This window comes from Pararge aegeria, chromosome 2 (assembly GCF_905163445.1).
Source record: "Pararge aegeria chromosome 2, ilParAegt1.1, whole genome shotgun sequence".
In the NCBI taxonomy this organism is placed as follows: domain Eukaryota; kingdom Metazoa; phylum Arthropoda; class Insecta; order Lepidoptera; family Nymphalidae; genus Pararge; species Pararge aegeria.
In genome coordinates this window covers 18,436,498-18,457,337 of record NC_053181.1, presented here as the reverse complement: position 1 = coordinate 18,457,337, position 20,840 = coordinate 18,436,498, and the positions used below count along the sequence as shown (strand labels likewise).

The 20,840-nt window shown below is 36.0% G+C and overlaps 1 protein-coding gene across 2 annotated transcripts in view; it reads right to left on the bottom strand.

Annotated features, from left to right (window-relative positions):
• Positions 1-2,633: 2,633 nt before the first annotated feature.
• The window catches only part of LOC120634986 (ras-related protein Rab6), a 40,203-nt gene continuing 21,996 nt past the window's right edge, over positions 2,634-20,840 (bottom strand). The window contains exons 4-6 of one of the 2 annotated variants that reach the window (XM_039905891.1): positions 19,552-19,757; positions 18,471-18,537; positions 2,634-6,955 (exon numbers count right to left, since the gene is read on the bottom strand). In XM_039905891.1, coding sequence (XP_039761825.1) covers positions 6,885-6,955; positions 18,471-18,537; positions 19,552-19,757 — 344 coding nt within the window. In that variant the 3' untranslated portion in view covers positions 2,634-6,884. Of the gene's footprint in view, positions 6,956-13,583; positions 14,200-18,470; positions 18,538-19,551; positions 19,758-20,840 lie in introns of those variants that run through there. The other variant, XM_039905899.1, reaches the window with a different exon arrangement.

Here is a 20,840-nt window from a genome sequence, read left to right as displayed (position 1 = left end):
TAAGAACGCCACGTATTTGGCGAACATGACCATCATGATACTTTGTAGGTTTCGAATGTATAATTTTGAAGTCACCGAACTACTAAATAAACTTGTAAGTATATCCATACAATGATAAAAGACTTTAAAGCTAACATGGCTTTGATGGATGAGAATAGCAAGTCTAGTATTAAAGTAGACCTCTAAAAATGTAAGTGGCTAACCTGTATCTCTCTCCTAACTATTATTATGATAACAAGTGTTTATATCGTCTTTGTATATTGACATTAAAACTTGTACAACGAAATAGGGTTGTAATCGTTGTTATCGTGTTATAACTAGGTGTAAAAAGTGTTTAGGTTAATTATTCAGGGAATTAAAAGTCACTTTTTTAATGAACAGTTAACTTATGGGTTTACTGTCACCCACTTCACCTCAGTTTTTATGAATCGATTTATAAGTCATCAATAGATTTCTAAATGACGAGTAATGTGATGCTTTTGCGAGATAGAACGAAATTTGCCAACTTTTATAAATCCATTCTTTAATAGCGCGAGTCGTGCCTACCTCCATCGGGGCAATAGTATAGACATATAAAAATACGAAATAAATATGTAAAAATATAATGATAATTCGTAATGAAAAATACACTTATACACGCAATTACTATCAAGTCACGTAATTGGGCAGTTTGTATACGTACGACAAACATATCCGGCCCGTTGTCTCTAATTCAATAATGTCTGATTTTTATTAGGTAAGTATATCACACGTCAAGATACTGTCACTTCGTTCTTTTTATGGGTATGTAAGTTGTAAAGCTGTAATACAAGAGTCCAGGGAACTTCAATTTGAATTACTAAAAATTCTATAATATTAGTTCTAGTCCTTTGTCACATTTAGCGCTTCAACGGGGTACAAAATTTAAACTGTCATTTGTGTGAGCGACAGCCAGCTCAGTGCTAATAGATCAATGCTAAAATTAGAACTACAGCTTATTCACAGTTATTTTACCGCTGTCAGTTATTATAACATTAATAATTTAATTAGTAGAGTATAACAAATAATTCTATTTTATAAATTGTTACAATCAATTAATTTAATTACTTTAATTAGACATAGTCCGTTCTAGTTAAATAAAATAAATAAATAATAAATGAATTAATAACGCTAACCTTACAGCTAGAAAATAACTGAGAATGGACTGTAAGGAATTGGAAGTAACGTCAATCGCGCCGTTACAGTCCATTTCCTATAACTTAGGCACCCCCATTGTAGTCCCATGGGACTGTTATAGGGGACAAAGCTCAATTGAACGGACTGTAGACGCTGACATTTCGCATGCATGTAGGTACAATTTTGGCAATCTCGCAATCATGAAGTCGTTTTCGAGTATGGTAAAACATGTTTTGGAGTCGCAAATTCTATAATTTTTATTTTAGCACGCTTTTATACAAACTTGAGCTTTAATACAAATTAATAGGTTCCAGTGTCGACAGTCGAAAGCAAACTTCCATTAGGAGTGTATAAATGATATACTAAGCAGGTACGGATAGGTTTGTTGGACTATAACTGTAATATGTAACTAATTTAATAATAATAAGACTGTTACCTTTATATACTTATTATTTAAGGTGTCACCTCCATGAGCGAATCTATCGCGACGGTTTCACACTAATTTTCGAATGTACTGGAAGGAAGGCTACCTAGTATAGTTAGTGGCGTGCATAGACGGTACACAGGGTATACAGCTGATCTAAAATGAAGAAAATCTCCAGTACGAGTTATTAAAAACTTATGGATAGGCATTGTAAGAGTTATAAAAAGCCTAACCTTCACTCGTAGTGGGGATCTTATATCATCTGCATGTCCTGTGCATACCCTCTATGCACGCCACTGAGTGTAGTGGGAATACCCCTTGTTTTTTTGCAATTTTTTACTGACTTTAACAATTTTAGATACAAAGTAGTAGGTATATTTAAAAAATACAAACTGACAACCAATTAGTTATAAATAGAAGGCATTTTGAGTCCAATTTACCTACTTTTGAGTCACATATCTTTACACAGCCAGTGTCAGATTTACTGATACATTTTTTACTAATACCGTAGTGGAATACATGTCACGATACACCTGCTAGTGGAGAGGGCGCCTTAGTCTTCCAGAATAATTTAGGATAAGATATTTTAAGTACAAACCTCATTGAAATACCTAAATGTAGATTACTATGTAATACTAACATTCTTGATAAATCACTACTAATTCTAAATCCTCTACATTCTCACTTGTTAATTGTATTCAGGAACATGCTGTATAAACATATTACGAAATAAATTTACTTGCAGTTAATAAAATGGTTTTTTATTAATTTTCGTATTTACATGAGTAGTATTAGAGCTTCACCCCCGTCTCTTATCTCTCTCTGGTCGTGTCTTCTCCGCCATCAGACTTTGCGAGTGAGTGAGAGTGAGTGAGGAATAGACTATGTAACTGTGTTTGCATATCTTCCGCGTAGTTGGAAAATTTCTCTGGACATTGACCACCGTGTCCTAAATCGGAGAGAAACCCTATTTTTCTTTTTATTTAAAAACAATTATCAAACATATTACAATAAAAACCATATTTGTATTTATAAATGCTTTTATTATCCGGAACATTATGCTAATTTCGAATATTCGTTAAACAATCGTATTCCTATTGATGAAGCTAAAGCACATTGCGTGTTGCATGAGAACGTGTATTCCTTACTTTACCACAATTCGATTTTATTACATTATATTATTGCATATAAAACACTATAAAAAACTTTTTCTCACAATCCCTCTTATTTGAATAACAAATACGGGTTCTATAATAAGACTCACAGACTCAAGGAAAAGATAGAGAGAAACAGAAGATAGAACGCAGTGGGGCACCAATATATACAACCCAGACAATAGCGGAATGGATTATTTTTGAAAACAGACTGTGCTACATAAACATTACCGTAGTAGCACTAACCTTAATATAACACGATCGAATGAACAGTGCACCATGAACGAATGACTTTATGTCATCAAAATTTTAGTCAATGTTTGCTTCTTGTAGCATCAAAAGCTTTTCTAGACATCTTCCTGAAAGTAGTACTATCCGGAATAAATAGTAGTACTATTTATCCCGGATTTACGTACTGTTTTCTTACGGCATCGTTAAAATGGGGCAAACTTAAACAAAAGACGAATTGCATTATAGCGGGGTTTACAGATAATTCGCCTGTGTAGTGTAGTGTAGGCCTATATCTGCGAATATTTTTTTTTTCAAATCCATTCATCATCCAAGTTGTCAACTTATTATAAGTTAACGGTTTTGATTAAATCTCTTCCATTCAAAATCGTTCCCTACTTTGTTGGTCGAGTGTCCCCGCCATTTTTACTCCCATTCGTACACCTCTATCACAAATTACTATTGTCTAGGCCGGGTGGTGCTGAAGAAGTTCCACAATCACATTTTTCATAAGAGTTAATTAATATACTGCAAAAAGGTGGGTAACCTTTCTTTCTTCTTCATCAGAAAACCGTGAAGTAATTTAATTAAACGCTTCCGTCTATCCTTTCATTGCGTCTGTGTAATAAGTATAATAAAAAAACAATCTGATCTACATCGGCAGTGAACTCTATTTTTAATGAATAATTTCTATTTAAAAGTTACAAATTTGATGAAATTCCAACCGTCCTATAGTACCGAACCTGTTTACTTACCCCCTGATTTTCCACGGCATTGAAAACATAACCGTCCCCTTACATTTGTGATAGAAATTTGACTTCGTTCATTTACCTACTGTCAAATATTTATATCACAAACTTGTTGTTTTAATTGATGGGATTAGAAAGCAAAAGAGAATCAGGGCTCAGTTTTATGTCTAACTTACAATACAGTGACGTAACAATATGGTAGTATTGAAGGATAGAAAACTAAGCTTTGTTGGTTTATCAAATAAATAAGTAAGAAAACAATAATTAAAGACTCACAGGGGTCAGGGACTCACTCACTTGATAAAAACGCACAGCGCAAGACTACACACAAAACAAGATTGTGTGGGAACCCCTGCATAAAACCTATTTCCAACGGTAGACGTCACTTACATGATCAAACTTATAAATAAGACAAAGCCTTAAACATAATGGGCCATATTTATTTACAAACGTGGCATTACTTCGGAATAGTTCGCAGAGCTTTCCACAATCTGACATTTGAAAGATGCTGTCAGTTTAAGTATGCATGACAAAACATTGCTAACAAAATTCTAATAAGGCCCAATTTGTTTAAAACCCGTGAGGCCGATTTAGACGAAATAGTATAATTAAAACCACCGCCATATCATGTTACGTCACTGCTCACGAAACTTAAATATATTAACTAGCAAGTTAAAATACTAATTGTGCTTCATATTAATGTAATCACTATAGAAGAAGATTAAATCTCTAAAATTAAGTTAGTGTTAGGTATCATCAGCGGAACGCAATAACGCGTGTTAACTGTAGTTCAATCGTTCCATAACTCCGTTAATAAACATCGAGCGGGGACTCCCCGCAACGCTAACGACCAATGAAATAAGGTCGTCTATACACAGCATGCCAGGCAGTGTCTTTACCAGTTAAAATTTCAAATCATCGGAATACCTCTTAGAAACATTCTCCATCCCATATTCGTTACTTAACTACCAATGAAAATCACTTGCCAAACGTTCGTCTTATGGCATGCCTTTTTGAAATCCTCACAAACCGAATGCGTTTTCTATCAACCAATGAAAACGTGCGAGAGCTGACCGAGGATGCTATGCTGGGGTATTCATTTGAAGACGAATAATAAAATAGGTTATTTTTAATCAATTAGCTAAGCCTAGATTATGTATCTTATTCAAAACTTAACTTGAGGATGAGTGCTATTGATTTATCTAATAAGTGAACTAGCATTTCCGTCGATTATGCTTATTGTATAATACATTTACATACCTATTATTTAATTATATTCCATACTCTAAAAGGCTGTTGGCACTCTATTGGCATTTATGATAAATAAGAAATATCTTTTAGGCTATTACCTACCTAATTCTCAGCTAAGATTAGCATCCTCGCTGGTTCTAAGGTTCAAGGCATGCTGGGGCGCTCGAATTTTCAGTGCATGGCATTCGGCGGAAGTTTTACAGAGAGCAAACGGCATCATCGCAGCTAAATGAAATTGATTTAAATGTGCTGTGAAATCACTAGGTTTAGCCATGGCAGACTTCATGGTATGTTGTGTAAAAACTTTATTTACTTACTTAAATTTTATCACTGCTTGCCTGGCATACCATAAATAAAAACAATACCAAAAACAATTTAACTTATAATAGGGGCTCTAAGTATCTGCATGCGTACAAAATCATTGCCTAATATCACTTTAGCGCAATTCCATATCCCGCATGCGGTTAATTCTAGGAGGAGAGAGTAAATATAACAAGTCGATAATTCATATTAACTTCCAAACGCGTCCCTCCCAACAAATGAAAAAGGTTCCCTAATGCCTAAGGCTCCCCGCACACAGGTTATATTATTAGGCGTATTCGGATCATTGGCAATATTTCTTGCTTTACGGCATGCTTTTTAGATATCTCCCGTACCGATGTTGTTTTCTGAGGATCAATGAAAATGCACGTTTACACTGCGAGCAAATGCGGCAACTGACAGGAGGCGGTCAACTTGCATGCGACCAATCACATCACTTACTCAAGACCGGCGCGTCTTGTGATTGGTCGTACGCGAAATGTAAGACACCGCAGGACAAAATTTGACATCTGCGCTTGTTTTTCCCTTAAGAAATTGTGTTGGTAATAATGTTACATAGACCCTTAATACTAGGAACGTTGTTCATAATCCATAATAATGATAGTAGATACTTAGGTAACGTGAAAAGTACTTACGATGCAACAATGTGATTCCGAGTATAAGCGAACTTCGAAAGGCTTCTAGATCTTTCTAGATATTCTAGACTTTCTAGATCGTTCCTTTTGTCTTTATCTAAGTGAAGTAACATCGATATGATACTTGAAATATACCTAGTACCATTCTTGATAACGATTTACCTGCGATTGAAAGTGTGTTCTGGAACTTTGTTCTGCATAGTAGATTAAATTCTTACCAGAGTCATCAGGTGTTCTTATTACAAATTATTGAACCCTAGCACGTTACAATACATAACCGATCTAATAGCGGATCAACGAGCGCAGCCATCTTTGCGACATCATTTTAAACATGAACATCTTGATATTATAATAAATATACTTAGCGACTATGTACTGTACAATTCAAACTTAAATGCGTCTGCGTGAAGTTAGCAGACGTGCGCTGTTACCCTCCCCGCTACACCGGACACCCAAAATGTATGTGGTGAGCAAATTTCAGGGGCGCAATTACGTTTGAATCGTACTGTACGCATTAAGGCGTCAAGCTGGTTTCCACGGTGGCGTCCGCGTTCTGCGTGCAAGCAATCACTCAAATATGTCTGTAGTGTGATAGGTCGCACGCAGGATACGCACAGGTGTATGCCTTTGCATTAAAATAAATAGAAAGAATATAACAAATAATGTACATAATCTACTCTCATTCTCTATGACTTTGAAATCGTACCTACGAGTATAGGAGCTGCCTAGTTTGACGTCACAATCACAAAGTGGAGTTATATTGAATGAACCCTGAGATCTTTCACGATTTTAGGAGCAGGCTTTTGAAGCCAACGTTAAGCTCGATGGAATATAATAAAAAGGGATTAACCATATAAATAAACTAAAGTTTCTTAACGACGCGTGGTACCAATTGTGTCATTGTTCCTCCTGGAGGGCGTGGCTCCGTGAAGCGGTGCGGGGGCGGGGAGGTATAGGTGGCACGGGTTCAGCACACACAGCCGCTCTCGTTGCCCTCCTGCTCCGAGCCCATGGGCGACTGGGTCTGCAGGTCCACAGCTAATGGCGATGGAGTTAAGGATATTGGAATATTTTTTTTTCTACATACATTAAATTATTTTTAATAAATAAAGGAAATGCCAAACCAACTCAATTCACCCGTGTCCGAAAATTGCAGAAGTTTGGGCTACTTGGTTTGACCTTGCCTTGACCTTTTGTTGTCCTTACAATTTACGCCTACCGACATTTATTTACTTTAAAACTTACACTCAGGCTTCAGGTCAAACCTCGAGTCTGACGAGTCCAGCCGGGACCAGATCATTAAGCTCCGGTGGTCAGCCTTGGTTATTGACAAAGTTAGCAGCGCACTCAGGTTGAAAATTAACCTTCGACTATCAGTGACGTGCACTTCATACATGCATAAAAGCACTGCATACCCAAATTATTTTATATAACTCGTATTAGAGGGGAATTGTCACATTTTATGACATGTACCTGCTTTATGCATACCCTGGTCAAAAACCCTGTGCACGCCACTGTCGACTATGATTTTTGCCTATGGGCGAATTTAATTTTTCATGCATTATTCTTTTCTGCTGCATTTTTCATGCAGCAGAAAAGAATATTCGAATATGTACTTTATTCGATCAGCTGCTTTATTACAGTTTTGTAGTAAACTTCAATTCTTTTGAATTTTGCTTAGATTTACTGTAGGTTAAAGATACTGTCGATGTTCAACGATAAAAAGATTATTGTGCATAATAAAATGATTTAAACTATAATTGATTGTTAACTGTGAAATAAACGAAGAAAAGTAGACGTTGAGAGAATAAGAAAAACTGCAAGAGATAGTGTTTTAAGACTTTTATTCAAAATATCAGCGTGAGATACGGGTATTTACAAACAAATCGACGACACAATGTCTAGTTCTATAGTCACTACGTTACACTAAGCTTGACGCATTGCTTCACTCGACTTCAAGTCAACTCATCAGCAAGGAATTCGTTGATACCATTTTATGTTAAAAAATAAAAATAGCGTCAACGTTTTGCGTAATTTAATCATACGGATGATTGTGAACTAGCAGCATTGCATCGATATTTTTTCCCCCCCCTCTAAGTTAGCCCAGATGGTAAGAGATGACACAGTCTAAGATTGCAGCGAGCTAACCTTTAAGGGGTTATTGCAGTTATAGTCAAAACTTACCCCTATCGACATCGTACCGGAACGATAAATCGCTTGGCGGTCATTGCCGGAAGGGTGGTTACCAGCCACGGCGGAAACCTCCCAATAAGACAATATAATTCAACAAGTACAATTCTTAGTGCGTAATGCATCGCTTGGTGATATGGCCTTTTCAATATTGTTATATAACTTGTAACGAAATTACGAAATACTGTAAAAGGGTGCATTATTCATAAGAAATCATGTAAATGCATATTTATTTTTCCATACAAATATTGAAAATAATAGACCGACACGTGCATAGTACCTACGCTACGCGACGCGTACCTAATAAACTGTCACGAGTCACTTCATTTTACTTTTGCATGTGATGTTAGGGCAGTATCTGATTTATTTCTGTAAAAACCATGGATAAAATAAGTATGGAATACGCCGTTAATTATTGCACAGATTAGAAATCTGAGGCTAGAGGTATTTTGTCTTCAGATTCCCCAAAACCTGAAGAGACGTTGTTGGTACAAACGATATACTGAGATTTGATTTGAATCAACCCGCCTGTGGTCGCGAGAATGTGTTGGAATGCTGCATGTGTGATGGTACCGTATAAAAGTGACGTGACATAATGTAAAAAACAATCGATCGATGCATTGCTGCACGTCTAACAATATAGTTGTAATAAAAATGGTTAAGTAAATCTAATCATACGTAAAAAAAAAAATCTCGAAAATTACAATATATAAAATCTCACTTATAAATCATAATTCCTAAACAATATATTATTTTATAAAATGTAGAAATATATTTGGAACCTATTAATATAAGGCAACAACTAGTGAATAAAAAATTATTGCTCGTATTTCAATATGCTGATTAATTATTTTCATTAACAGTTAATATTATATTATTAATTTTAATATATTATACAAATTATTAAGAAAGCTGGAATGGAAATTTTCGATTATTACAAAATTCAATGTAAAATGTCGTTTTATATAAACCTGATTAAATATAATATAAGCTATATAATAAAATAAAATAAAATGTTACTATATTATAAAGAATCATAAGATTTTCTTAAGCACTAAAGTAAATAAATAATACTAATGTACATAGACCGCGTCACCTCTCTCATAGCTAGAAGATACAAGCCAATCCTTTAAAATGTACTTACTTAAGTACATATACTTGAGCTAAATACATATAATATCATCATCATTTGCTTTTTATTTCGATTGATCCCGATTTCATTATTTAGATTTGGTTAGCCAATAGATTTGCGCTCTTTATACCGAATAAAGAGCGGTTTTGTGCAAATGTGCAAATCTTAAATTTAACTCATATCTGTGCACCATATCGTGCATCTGCGGTTAATGAACCCGGTCAACGCTCACGCAATGGAACTGCTCATTAATCGCTATGTGAATTTCATTTTCAGATAATAACAGATTAAAATTAACTTGCGACGCTATTAAAAATTGTTCTGAAAATAGGTTCCTCATTCATTGTGTTAAGTTAGCTTTTTTATAATCTGTAACTTTTTTGTACATCACTGGTACACCAATAATATAAAATAAATATGTAATACAAGAGAGGTGTCCGCAGTCACGTGCTATATACACCTTCAAGGTCACCTACTCGAACAGTATCTCCTTAGCACACCGTGTGAAATTTAGCCATTCAAATCAAATATCGAGTGCTGTATGCCTAAAAACATGAAACGTTGTTAAAGCATTTCTAACCAAGTTATAAAATAATCCTCGATTTAAATCAATTTTCGTGACTTCACGAGTTTTCGATGTTGCTAAATTACTACACAAGATGTTCGCTAGGGTGGTACTGGCTTTCTGCGATGACCTTGAGAGCAGCTCAAAAAATCGCTAATTCCTACACGCTTGGCGCATACATACTCACAACAGTGCCCATAGTACATGTTATCAAGTTAACAAACGCATCGCCAGATTTATTAATCTTTTGAACGTAACGTTAATTTAACAATTTGTGTGAAAATGTTTAGCTATAACGTTTGTTCGTCCATATAACAAGGTCCGGTGACAACCAAAGTGAAAACAAAAAAAAATTATATCCGAAAATAACCAAAAGGATAAAGTTATTAGCATTTCCCACGCGGAGAGGAGTTGTCTAAGGCCCGAAATTAAGATTGCATATGGAATTAAGTAATCCTATTCCAGCAACAGGGAATAGAAGGCTAACGATAGCATGACTAAATTTAATCTGCGATCTAAAGCTTTGGATTAGATCGATTATCAACATCTGGCTAAGTCTATAATGCTATAATAAAAACATATATGGATGAACGCTCCATAAGAAAAGGTCTTCATAAATAAGAATTTTTTGAATTTTTAATTCTAAATTATGGCGTGAATGAGGCGTAAGACATATAACAGTTTATTTCACTGTCAAACTGAGTGTTTTAAAAAACCCACACTGCTGTGATCTTCTGTGCTTTACCATTCTCTACCGGATTCTATTTTGGTGGATACCGGACCTAACGCGCCGGACCCGGCGAAATGTTTTGTGGATAACGGACTTTCGGCGATGTGACGTTTGTTTACGTCATAACATGCACTAAGAGCCCTGCACTCGACTTGTTGTGATTGTATACTCCTTCACTAATTTATTAATCTTACAATGGGTACCAGTTTGGTGGCAAACAAATCCTGAACTAAAACAATTGCCTGCAGCAATGAAGTTCTTAATCAACTTGAGGTCATAAGAATGGCCGAGTTGTTAGCACATGTATGTCACTTCAATAAAATTTACAAAAAGGAACATTAATAAAAAAATTATTAATACCAACATAAATTTCAGGACAAAAATTTCTGCATCACATATTTTTAGATTTCCACCAAAAACACTATCTCTAGGCCAACTAGCCGGGCTAATGCACGTAAATAACCTGTTGAGAGACAGTTGGTATTTCTGACCTTTCCCTTCGCACAGAATAACGTCAGTTTGTTTAAATATTTTTGAAACATTTTCTCCGGTTCTCAATGCTGTTCACGCGTATTAAGAACGTCACGAAAAGTCACGTTCTTAATGTGGTAATTTTTTTACCTTCATTTTTAATCAGAGGAATGTTCATAATAAGTTTCAGTTCTAGACGAAACAAAAATGCCTTAGAAAGGGAGGTCATTTGAGAAAAAGAAAAGTTCGGATAACTATCCATTATTTGCAAATGCTTTTCTTGCTTGTTAAAATATACGGTTGGGCTTTGCTGCAAATCTGTGATTCAAATTTTAAAAGACAGTGTTTTTAGCGGAAACTCTAACATTTACCTGCAGTCTGAACGTCAAGTTCAAAACTGCAGTCTTTTATCGTTACAACGAATCCGCTACGACACACAAGCAAAAAGACATCCCGTGAATTCGTGCTTTTGTGTTTACAATAGTTCAGACATACTGCACTACACTAACCCTATCATGTTTTCAGGTGACAATAGACTTCTATTGTCACCTGAAAACTTTTCAGAACCCAATAAACTCTCGTAGATCACCCAGTCGAGCTGTAGAGTAAGAAAGCATTTTCAATTTTGTGTCGCTCGCAAGTTGGTAAAGCAAGCCAGTTATCCGGTAGTTCAAATAGGTTAGAAAGTTTGCCAGTCGATATCATAAGTACCAAAATATACCTTTTAAAAGACCCAAAGGCTGGTAAAAATTGAGAGGGCTTATTGGGAATTGTATTAGAAATGCAAGTCACATAACATAACATGTTTAGTCGAGTTGTAAGCTCTACTAACCAACGTCCTTTTGCCAGTTCGTACACACAGAGGTCAATAATTAAGGAGTATTTAAAGAGAAGTGGGTCATTGTACTCCGTAGTCCCTTCTTGACCATCTTTTAAAAGTATATAGATTAGCGCTTGACACCTGATGGTAAGTTATTAGTTAAAAGTGGAACACAATCAAAAGTGCCACCTACTTGAATAAAGATATTTTTGACTTTCACTTTGACTATAAGATAAGTGGTATTATAGGAAGATATTTGTAGGAAGAACTGAAGCTGAAAGTACATTCCAGAACTTTGGTGCGTATAAGAGTTGATTGAGCTAACCGCTTCGTACGTGGTCTTGTTAAAAATATTAAGGACTGCGTCGAAATATCGACGAACAACAAGTAATATTCTTTTAAATTTGTTACTAATGTTTTCTCTACAGCTAGGCTGGGTTAACTGTAGCCAATCGCACATGAACTTCATCATTCACTTGCCGGAGATGCGCAAGGCGTGTGCTGACAGATGTGCGATCAGCTTAAAGTAGCAATTGTGCAAATCGTATCTGGGGAACTGCTGAACGTACATTAAAATCTAATATCACTTTAAATGCTAACACACAAAAGCACAGCAATGTTACGTCAGTTCATGTTATCGCTCTGAATGGATGATAATTTTATCAATTTATTTTTTGCTAATTAACTTTGTTCTACCGTCGACTATTAAGCGACTGAGGAGCGACTATTTAGGCTTTATTTTTTCTGGCTTAAGCCCAATATGGTTCTTATATTTTGGGTATAAGATATGCTTTAATGAGCAATGCCGACGATCCTGTAAGGGCTTAGCCCAATATCCATACGTTATATCAATTATTTATAAATTGACATATACAACAGTTCTATTTATCGATAAGACGGCAAAATCGGTATGATTCGGTTAGAACCACAATGAACCGATTTGGAATCATCACATCCACCCATTACCGGCCCATGACAGAGCACGGGCCTCCTCCTACATTAAGAAGGGGTTAAGGCCGTAGTCCACCAACTTGGCCCAGTGCCTATTGGTGGACTCCACACACCTTTGAGAACATTATGTAGAACTCACAGGCATGCAGATTTCCTCACGATGTTTTCCTTAACCGTTGAAGCAAGTGATATTTTTAATTACTTAAAAGGCACTTAACTTAGAAAAGTTATAGGTGCGAGCTGGGATTCTAACTCGTCCCCCCAAAAGTGAAGTCGCTCCTACCCAATGCGCTATCACCGCTTCTAAGTGACTTGCTATTTAATTTGAAAAGCCAATTTTAAAAAGAGATCATTTATAAATACTGCGTTCTAGCTCCATAATAATTAAGCAATAAAGCTGCCTGAAAAGAATTACATTCATCATTCATTCAGAGCAAAGATGACATTATAAAAATTAACAAGGTCGGTTACTTTGAGCAAACAATGTTTCTGTAGATTGTTCGTTGAGAAATTCGATATACTAAATTCGGCGATTGGCAATGGATATTGGATACGTATTCCAAACATGAGCAGCTTAAAGTAACCAATATTGTAGATAACTGTAGTACGGCCACATTATCGAGCTACGGCAGTCTCAGAAATGCGTCATTCGATAATATATACATACTATTAGCACAGCTTTAGCTATAGACTAAAGCAAAAGATAGACGATTCTGGCACAAAAAAAAAAATCTTTCAAAAACATCTTGAAGATGGTTAACTTTTGGATAGCACATTGTAGGGTTAAGTCTATCAGTATCTTAATAATAACGACCCTAATTATCTGCGTTGACTTTCCCTGTAATCCTGTAATCAAAACCTGTCTTGTGACGAAATTATCTATCTTTTTCTTTCAGCCCGAGTCGCTAAACTCAAAGATTTAAATCGTAGACATACCCTCGCCTTAACACACACTCACAGACGAAATATGCATCCACACTAAAAGTTGTGATGTCATTACTCAGGGGGCACCCTTATGTCGGGGTCCCCCCTTCCCCCGATGTCGCCGAGCCTTGGGGCTTTCGCGCTCACCCTAATTACCCGATGACGCTATTGCAACCTTTAAGGTGGGTATCAGCTTCCGAAATAATAATAATCTCGGTCAAGTATGTCATATGTGACTAATATGGCAAGTTATATGTGTATATGTGACATACTTATCACACTGTATACACATATAACTACGAAACGTGTCAATGCATATCGCATATCTTCGATTGGAATCTTTGGCTAAACTATGCTTTACAGACAGCTTACACCGATAGCGTGGCGGGTGGGGAGTGCCTCTTGAGCTGTGCTGCGACAACGGCGCTCCATTAACAGGCGCAGCCGGCGTCAGGCTCCTTGCTGTCCCCGGGCGCTTGCCGCAGTATCACCTCGTGCACTGAACATATAGTATTAAGGAAAATAAAAACAAAAGTACTACGGGGTCTATGGCTAGATTACATGGTATCAACATAGCGTCTAAGACATTGAATATTTCGATAGCTGCCTTTACACAAGGGGTTTACGAGGATACGCATTACGGGATATGTCTGTATATATGAAATTAAAAAGCTCAAAATCTTAGTCGTTTTCTAGTATTCATTGACTATGACGTCAGATAAAAATGGTCCTCATGTATTAGAAGTTTGATTTCGTACTAATGGTCCATTCATTTTCATAACTATTGGAATACTTTTATCTACTTTGCACCAAATTACGTTTCGATATGGCATTTTTGAAGCCAACTTAGGTTGTTTGTAGCACAACGCTGACCTTTTACTAGGTTGTGCCACACCTGACAAGTGTTATTTCGACGCCACTGTTATTTATGGTATATATAGTGGAAGCGCTGGGTGGCACCTAATGTAACCTAATTGGCACATAAAGTCTTGCAAATTGTAATGTGTGCCATAATGTATTAACTTAAAAGAAAAAACATTATTTCTTAAAAATTTCGCTTAGAAATTTGCTCACCATGGCCGTGAACTGGAAAGTTTTAGCAATTAAGCCTCTCTTTTCACAATTTTTGCAATCAAAGTTGTTTCCGAATATCCAATGACTTTAACATCTTAAGTAATAGGACCCCTAATCTTAATTAAAAGCTAAACGAAACACTTAAAGAGTCTTAATTAAAAGCTAAACGAAACACTTAAAGAATTTCGCTAGACATGAGGAACATTTTTTATCTGACGTCATAGTCAATTGACACTAGAAAACGACTTAGATTTTGAGCCTGTAAATTTCACATTAAGGACACCGAGCTAAGATGATCTAAGCTTTGAAAATGAAACAATCCCATTTATACGTTCCTCGCATATCCCTGGGGGAGAAGCAGTTTAAGATTATAGCCAGAGCAATTGACCACTCGAAAGAATCGCTTTGTTGATATTTCTAAAACTTGAATCAAAAAAATGTCATACTTTAGTAAATTTTTATTTGTAACTTCAATAAATTAAAGATGACTAACAATTTAACTACTTTGTTAAGGAAGTATAAAGTACAGTTAAGAAAAGATAATAAAATAAACCCATCCACCAAAACTTATTGAAAACCATATTAAACTATATTCTTAGTAATAAAAAGCCATGTTAACGTACAAGCAAAAAGTATCTAACTGAATAATATGTACAGAAATTTAGTAAAGACAAGATATATATAAGAAATTGAGGCCAAACAAAATTTCCTTGACTGAATTATCATAGTTTCAAAATAAATTCTAAGAAATTAGAACATGCAGTATAATAGAAGTACAATATAATATTGTATTGTAAATATTTTGTAATGAAAATTGTAGATGTATTAAGTTAAGTTTTAATTACACGTGTTTTCGGTTCCCTTGTTTTCCAATGATAAGTATTTCCATGCCAAAAATTACGTAAAATCCTTTAGTTCCATGCCAGAGTTCTTCTTCCCCCCCAAACGTAGAATTTTAACTACCTATTAAAGTACTTTTATGACCCTCATGCAATATGAAAATATTAGTTTAAATATATGTTTATGGCACTAATACGTTTATACACATACAATCTGTATGCTAAACTGTATTGAGAGACTTTTAATTTTTATTTCACTACAAGTTAGCCCTTGACTGAAATCTCACCTGATGCGGTTTAAGATGGTAGCGGGCTGACCTGTTAGGGAATATGCCAGTTATATTTAAGCCTTATCCGGCCAGTCGCGTGCATAGAGGGTATGCACAGGGTATGCAGATGTTATAAAATGAAGAAAATCTCCAGTACGAGTTATGAAAAACTTAAGGATAGGCAGTATAAGAGTTATTAAAATTCTACCCTCTACCAATTCTACCCTAAGTATTTATAACTCTTACTGGAGATTTTCTTCATTTTGTACCATCTGCGTACCCTGTGCATACCCTCTATGCACGCCACTGCTTATCCCTAATCGGTTTCTACGCGGCATCGTACCGGAACGCTTTGTTGCTAGAGTGTTAACTAAAGCCACACACCAGACAAAAATGGTTGGATGTATTAAAATGATTGAAAATCAATCTGCTAGTAAATCACATTTCACTTTAGTATTGATTCGAGTTACACAAATCTTCTTTCTTCAAGTAGGTACGTGATTAGTTATGCATATTATAACTGTCATACCCCTAACGGCCCGTTATCATCTTAAGCCTGCGTAATAACTTAGCATCAGGAGAGGTTGCAGTCAATAACTAAAATGTACTGGAATATAAAAAAAAACCTCCAAAACTATGTTGTACCAAAAATCTTTGAAAGTTATCTTTGCTAATAATTCTATATCAAATTGAAACTACAAATGATCGTCTATGTAAGGTAAAGCTAAATAGAGAGATGAGTGCAAAGAAACTAAGCAGGCGACATCGACACGTATACATTAGTAATATTAACTTTACTTACACACACGTTAGCCCGTTAGTAACCACCACCCACACATGTTAAACCCGATGACGTCACTGTACGGAGGGCCGTCAAAAAATTCGTGCGTGTGAAACGCATAAAATGTACGCAAACGTAAAGCGAACGGATATTTTTGAAGTTTTTCAATGCCATTTTTTTTTGTAATTGCAGTGGATTTTAGAGAGCATTTTTATTTTATTTTTTTACCTTCAGTCGCATAAAGAATTTGTGAACGAAAATACGCATACGTAAAATTATCAAATTAAAAAGTAACACAATCGACCATCTTACGAAATGTCAACTGACAGTATTTCATAACGATTCGTATGCAATCAGTGAAAGTCACCTCTGCTAGTAGAACAATATTTTCTATTAGCAGTAGTCGTATAACGTACTTTATATTTATAAAGTAGGATTATACGACTTCTGCAATAAGCGCAACAGGCGGCGCGGTTGTAAGTTCAGTTGGATGCCGGAGCAAACTTAAAAACCATTACAGGTTTGCGTCCAATTGCCATAATGTTATGTTACCTAATACTTGTTTTTGTAACTATATCTTACAGAACAATTTAGCATGGCAATAAAGTTATTTATATTATTATTATGAATGCATGTTGACAACGGAAACGCAGAGTGTGTTAAAAAAATCAAACTAATGACTGGGTAAGTGAAGGTCAGTTTTCGCAAGAGTCAAACTGCTATTTTTTTAATAGTTAAAAAAGGGTTGGCCTCTGTATTAATTCCATTCAGAACTTAGTATTTGGCACGTAAAATATAAACTCGCATCGTATCTAATTTCAAACAAATAGCTTGATATTCCAAAATACCCAAGAGTGCCGTCAATAACAATATCGATGCCGAACGGGGAAATCATAAAAAATGTGACAGTAGATCCCATTCGTACGAACATATCGTACATCAACACGTAAATCATCAGCTTAAACGAAATATGCATACATTTTCTTTATATATTATCGACGGCCGATGATATCAAAAACACTATAACTCCAATTCACCACTTCGCTAGCACTACCAGTACTAGTTAATAAACAAAAACACCATATACATATTAATACCAAATATTAAAACCAATACTTAAATTATAATGTGTTTTTGTGCGTGTATCTTTGAGAATTCATCCCATACAACAGTATTTTAATAACATCATTACCCATTATAATATATATGTTTTCAAAAATAAAAAAGATTTTTTTTATTTACACGCATATATCAAGCTATATCGTGTCGGTAAAATCACTTTTTTGAGAGAAAAAAAAAATGTTTTTAAAGCAATTTTATAAATTTTAATAAAATAGTCCTTTGTATTGGATATTATTTTACATGTATCGAATCGTAAAAATTGTTTCCGATCATGTTTCTTATTCACAACGAACTAAAACAATATATATACATATATATATAATATCATGTTTTTCTTGCCATTACCCCACTTTATGTCAGGTAAGCATAACATACCTTCTGCGTACTTTAAAATAGACATGTTTTCTTAGTTTTAGCATAAAACATATAAATAAATACATTTGAACGTAGGAGTTAACAAAAGTACCGAAAATGCTCTTTGCCGAATCCCTTTGTATTAGTTTTTTATTCATTAATGTCCTATCAAAGTGTATATTTTATTTTAAGAATATAATTTTACTATTTCATTCGCATACAACGAAGGAATTGTATTATCGGTTGAATCCTCAAGTGTGTATCGCCGCGTGAGATGTATAATGATATAGTGTCATAAAAGTTATTTTTTTGAATTTTATAAAAAGGATACTGTCTTCTGGAGGCTTGCTTTCCGCTGAGTCCATGCCTGGCAGGGCAGCCGCTACCCGCCGGAATAACTGAAAATATTAGTGCACTATTGAATAAATGGTAAATACATATTAGGATTTGGAAAGAATATAAATCAGACTTCATTGTATGGTATTCAATTCGTATATCATCATTATATCCGCATCCTTTTAATGTACTGGGCACAAGCCCGCCACTTGCATAGCAGAGACAGACCATTGACCATTTCTTGAGCATGGAGCATCATAGTGCTCCAATGTGGGTTGGTGGGCTTGAATAACTTTTAATCAACAACAACAATCGGAACAAAATAATAACCGCGGAAACTGCCAATTCCCAACATCTCGGTAGGAAACAATAACAAAAAATTTTTGGCCCCGGTGTTAAAAATGATAACCACTCTACGAACGTAGCAGTTAAAAATGAACGGACCTACAAACAAAAACGATATCACCATATTTTTTGATATGGTTGATTATTTCAATAAGCACTTTATCAGTTTCTATGAAATTTAAATGGAAGTGAAGTCCTGTGAAGTAAGACCAACGAAATCCATAAAAGAATCATCAAAATCATTTAATAATTTTCAGTGTCATCGTGTAACGTATACATAAGTAGATACTGGTTTAATTGAGTACCTTTTTTGCAGTCGAAAATTAATTTTACAATAAACTAGCTTTTAATCATCAAACTCCTGAAATAATTTCAAGTCCAAGATGGCCGCCACCAGAAAATGCGATTCTTTTTTCACAACTCCCTCAGAATGAGTATCAAATAAAAAGGCTTGACTAGTAGAAAAGTTTTTTTAAACTGTTATTTTACAAAGATTATGATGACGTTGATGGCGCCCAGGCCGGAGTTGTCAAAGATGCAGGTTAAAATCTTGTCAGTTCAGAAGTTTATACTACATGAATTATATTTTATTCATAAAGACGGAATAGTCAATTTTGTGTTCTGCCACGCTATGACATTTGAAAGGTGCTCTTCAGTTGAATAACTATTCATACGCTATTCCGCGTTTATTCGAAAAGACTGGAGGGCAATAATCTCGTAATAATAAATACCTGTTTAACATTATAACCAGCCTTGGCGCTAGTCTCTATGAACATGACATTAAGCTCCTTGGCCTTGCGGTCGCCGTCCTCGGTGGAGACCTGCCGCTTGTCCGACAGGTCGGTCTTGTTGCCCACCAGCATTATGATGACGTCGGAGCCACGCTCCGTGCGTACGTCGTCGATCCACTTCGACGTCTGGTGGAATGAGTTTGCGTCTGCAAAGGGTGAAATACGTGTTTTATTCATCATCAACCTATTGCTGGGTCCCTACAGGGCACTGGTCTCCTCCCAGAATGATAAATGTTTATGCCGAAGTCCAACGCGCTGGCCAAGTTCGGATTCGTAGACTTCACACGCCCTCGAGAACTTTATGGAAAACTCTCAAGCATTCACGATGTTTTCCTTCACGCTTAAAGCGAGTGATATTTTATAGTTTAAAACGTACATAACATAGAAAAGTTGGAGTTGCGTGCTGGGATTCGAACTCGGCCCTCCCGAACGTGAAGTCGAAGTCCTAACCGCTGTTTGGTCAATAGCTTTGGTTAGCTAGCTGCTGCTGTATAGGAATATATAAAGGTGCGTGCCGGGTCTCGAACTAGGACCCCCTCGGAAAAAGGGAAGCCGAAGCCTCTAGGCTATCACCGCATTATTAACGACAATTTTGACGTTAGGGTAGATATTATTAGACAAGTTGCTTTCTCAACTTACTTCAGGTGCCTAAACTGCTTGTTCAACTACATCAACAGTACACTGCTGTCTCAGACTCTTTCCCATCGGGATGGTTTGCCAATAATCACCACGCTGGGCAGACGGGTTGCAGATCGCAGTAGATGATAACATCCGCGTTTTACCGCTCTGCCGTCACCACATGGCAAATCACGCTGATCACATCAGATTCGCACGCTCATATATTTAACTAAATAAAAATAGCGCGACGTCAGCTTTGAATTTAAGATGAATGTAGACGAGGAATCCTGCTTATCATCATCATCATTTTATCGACCCATTGCCGGCCCACTACAGGGCACGGGTTATGGTGCCACAATGAGAAGGGGTTAGGACCGTTGTCCACGACGCTGGCCCAGTGCGAATTGGTGGACTCCACATACCATTGAGAACATTACGTAACTCTCAGGCATGCAGGTTTCCACACAATGTTTTCCTTCACTGTCGAAGCAAGATATATTTTGAATTACTTAAAACGCATATAACTTAGAAAAGTAAGAGGTGAAAAGAAATTTGAACTCGGCCCCTGAAAGTGTAGTCGAGCTCCTACCGACTGTGTTATTCTTTATTGT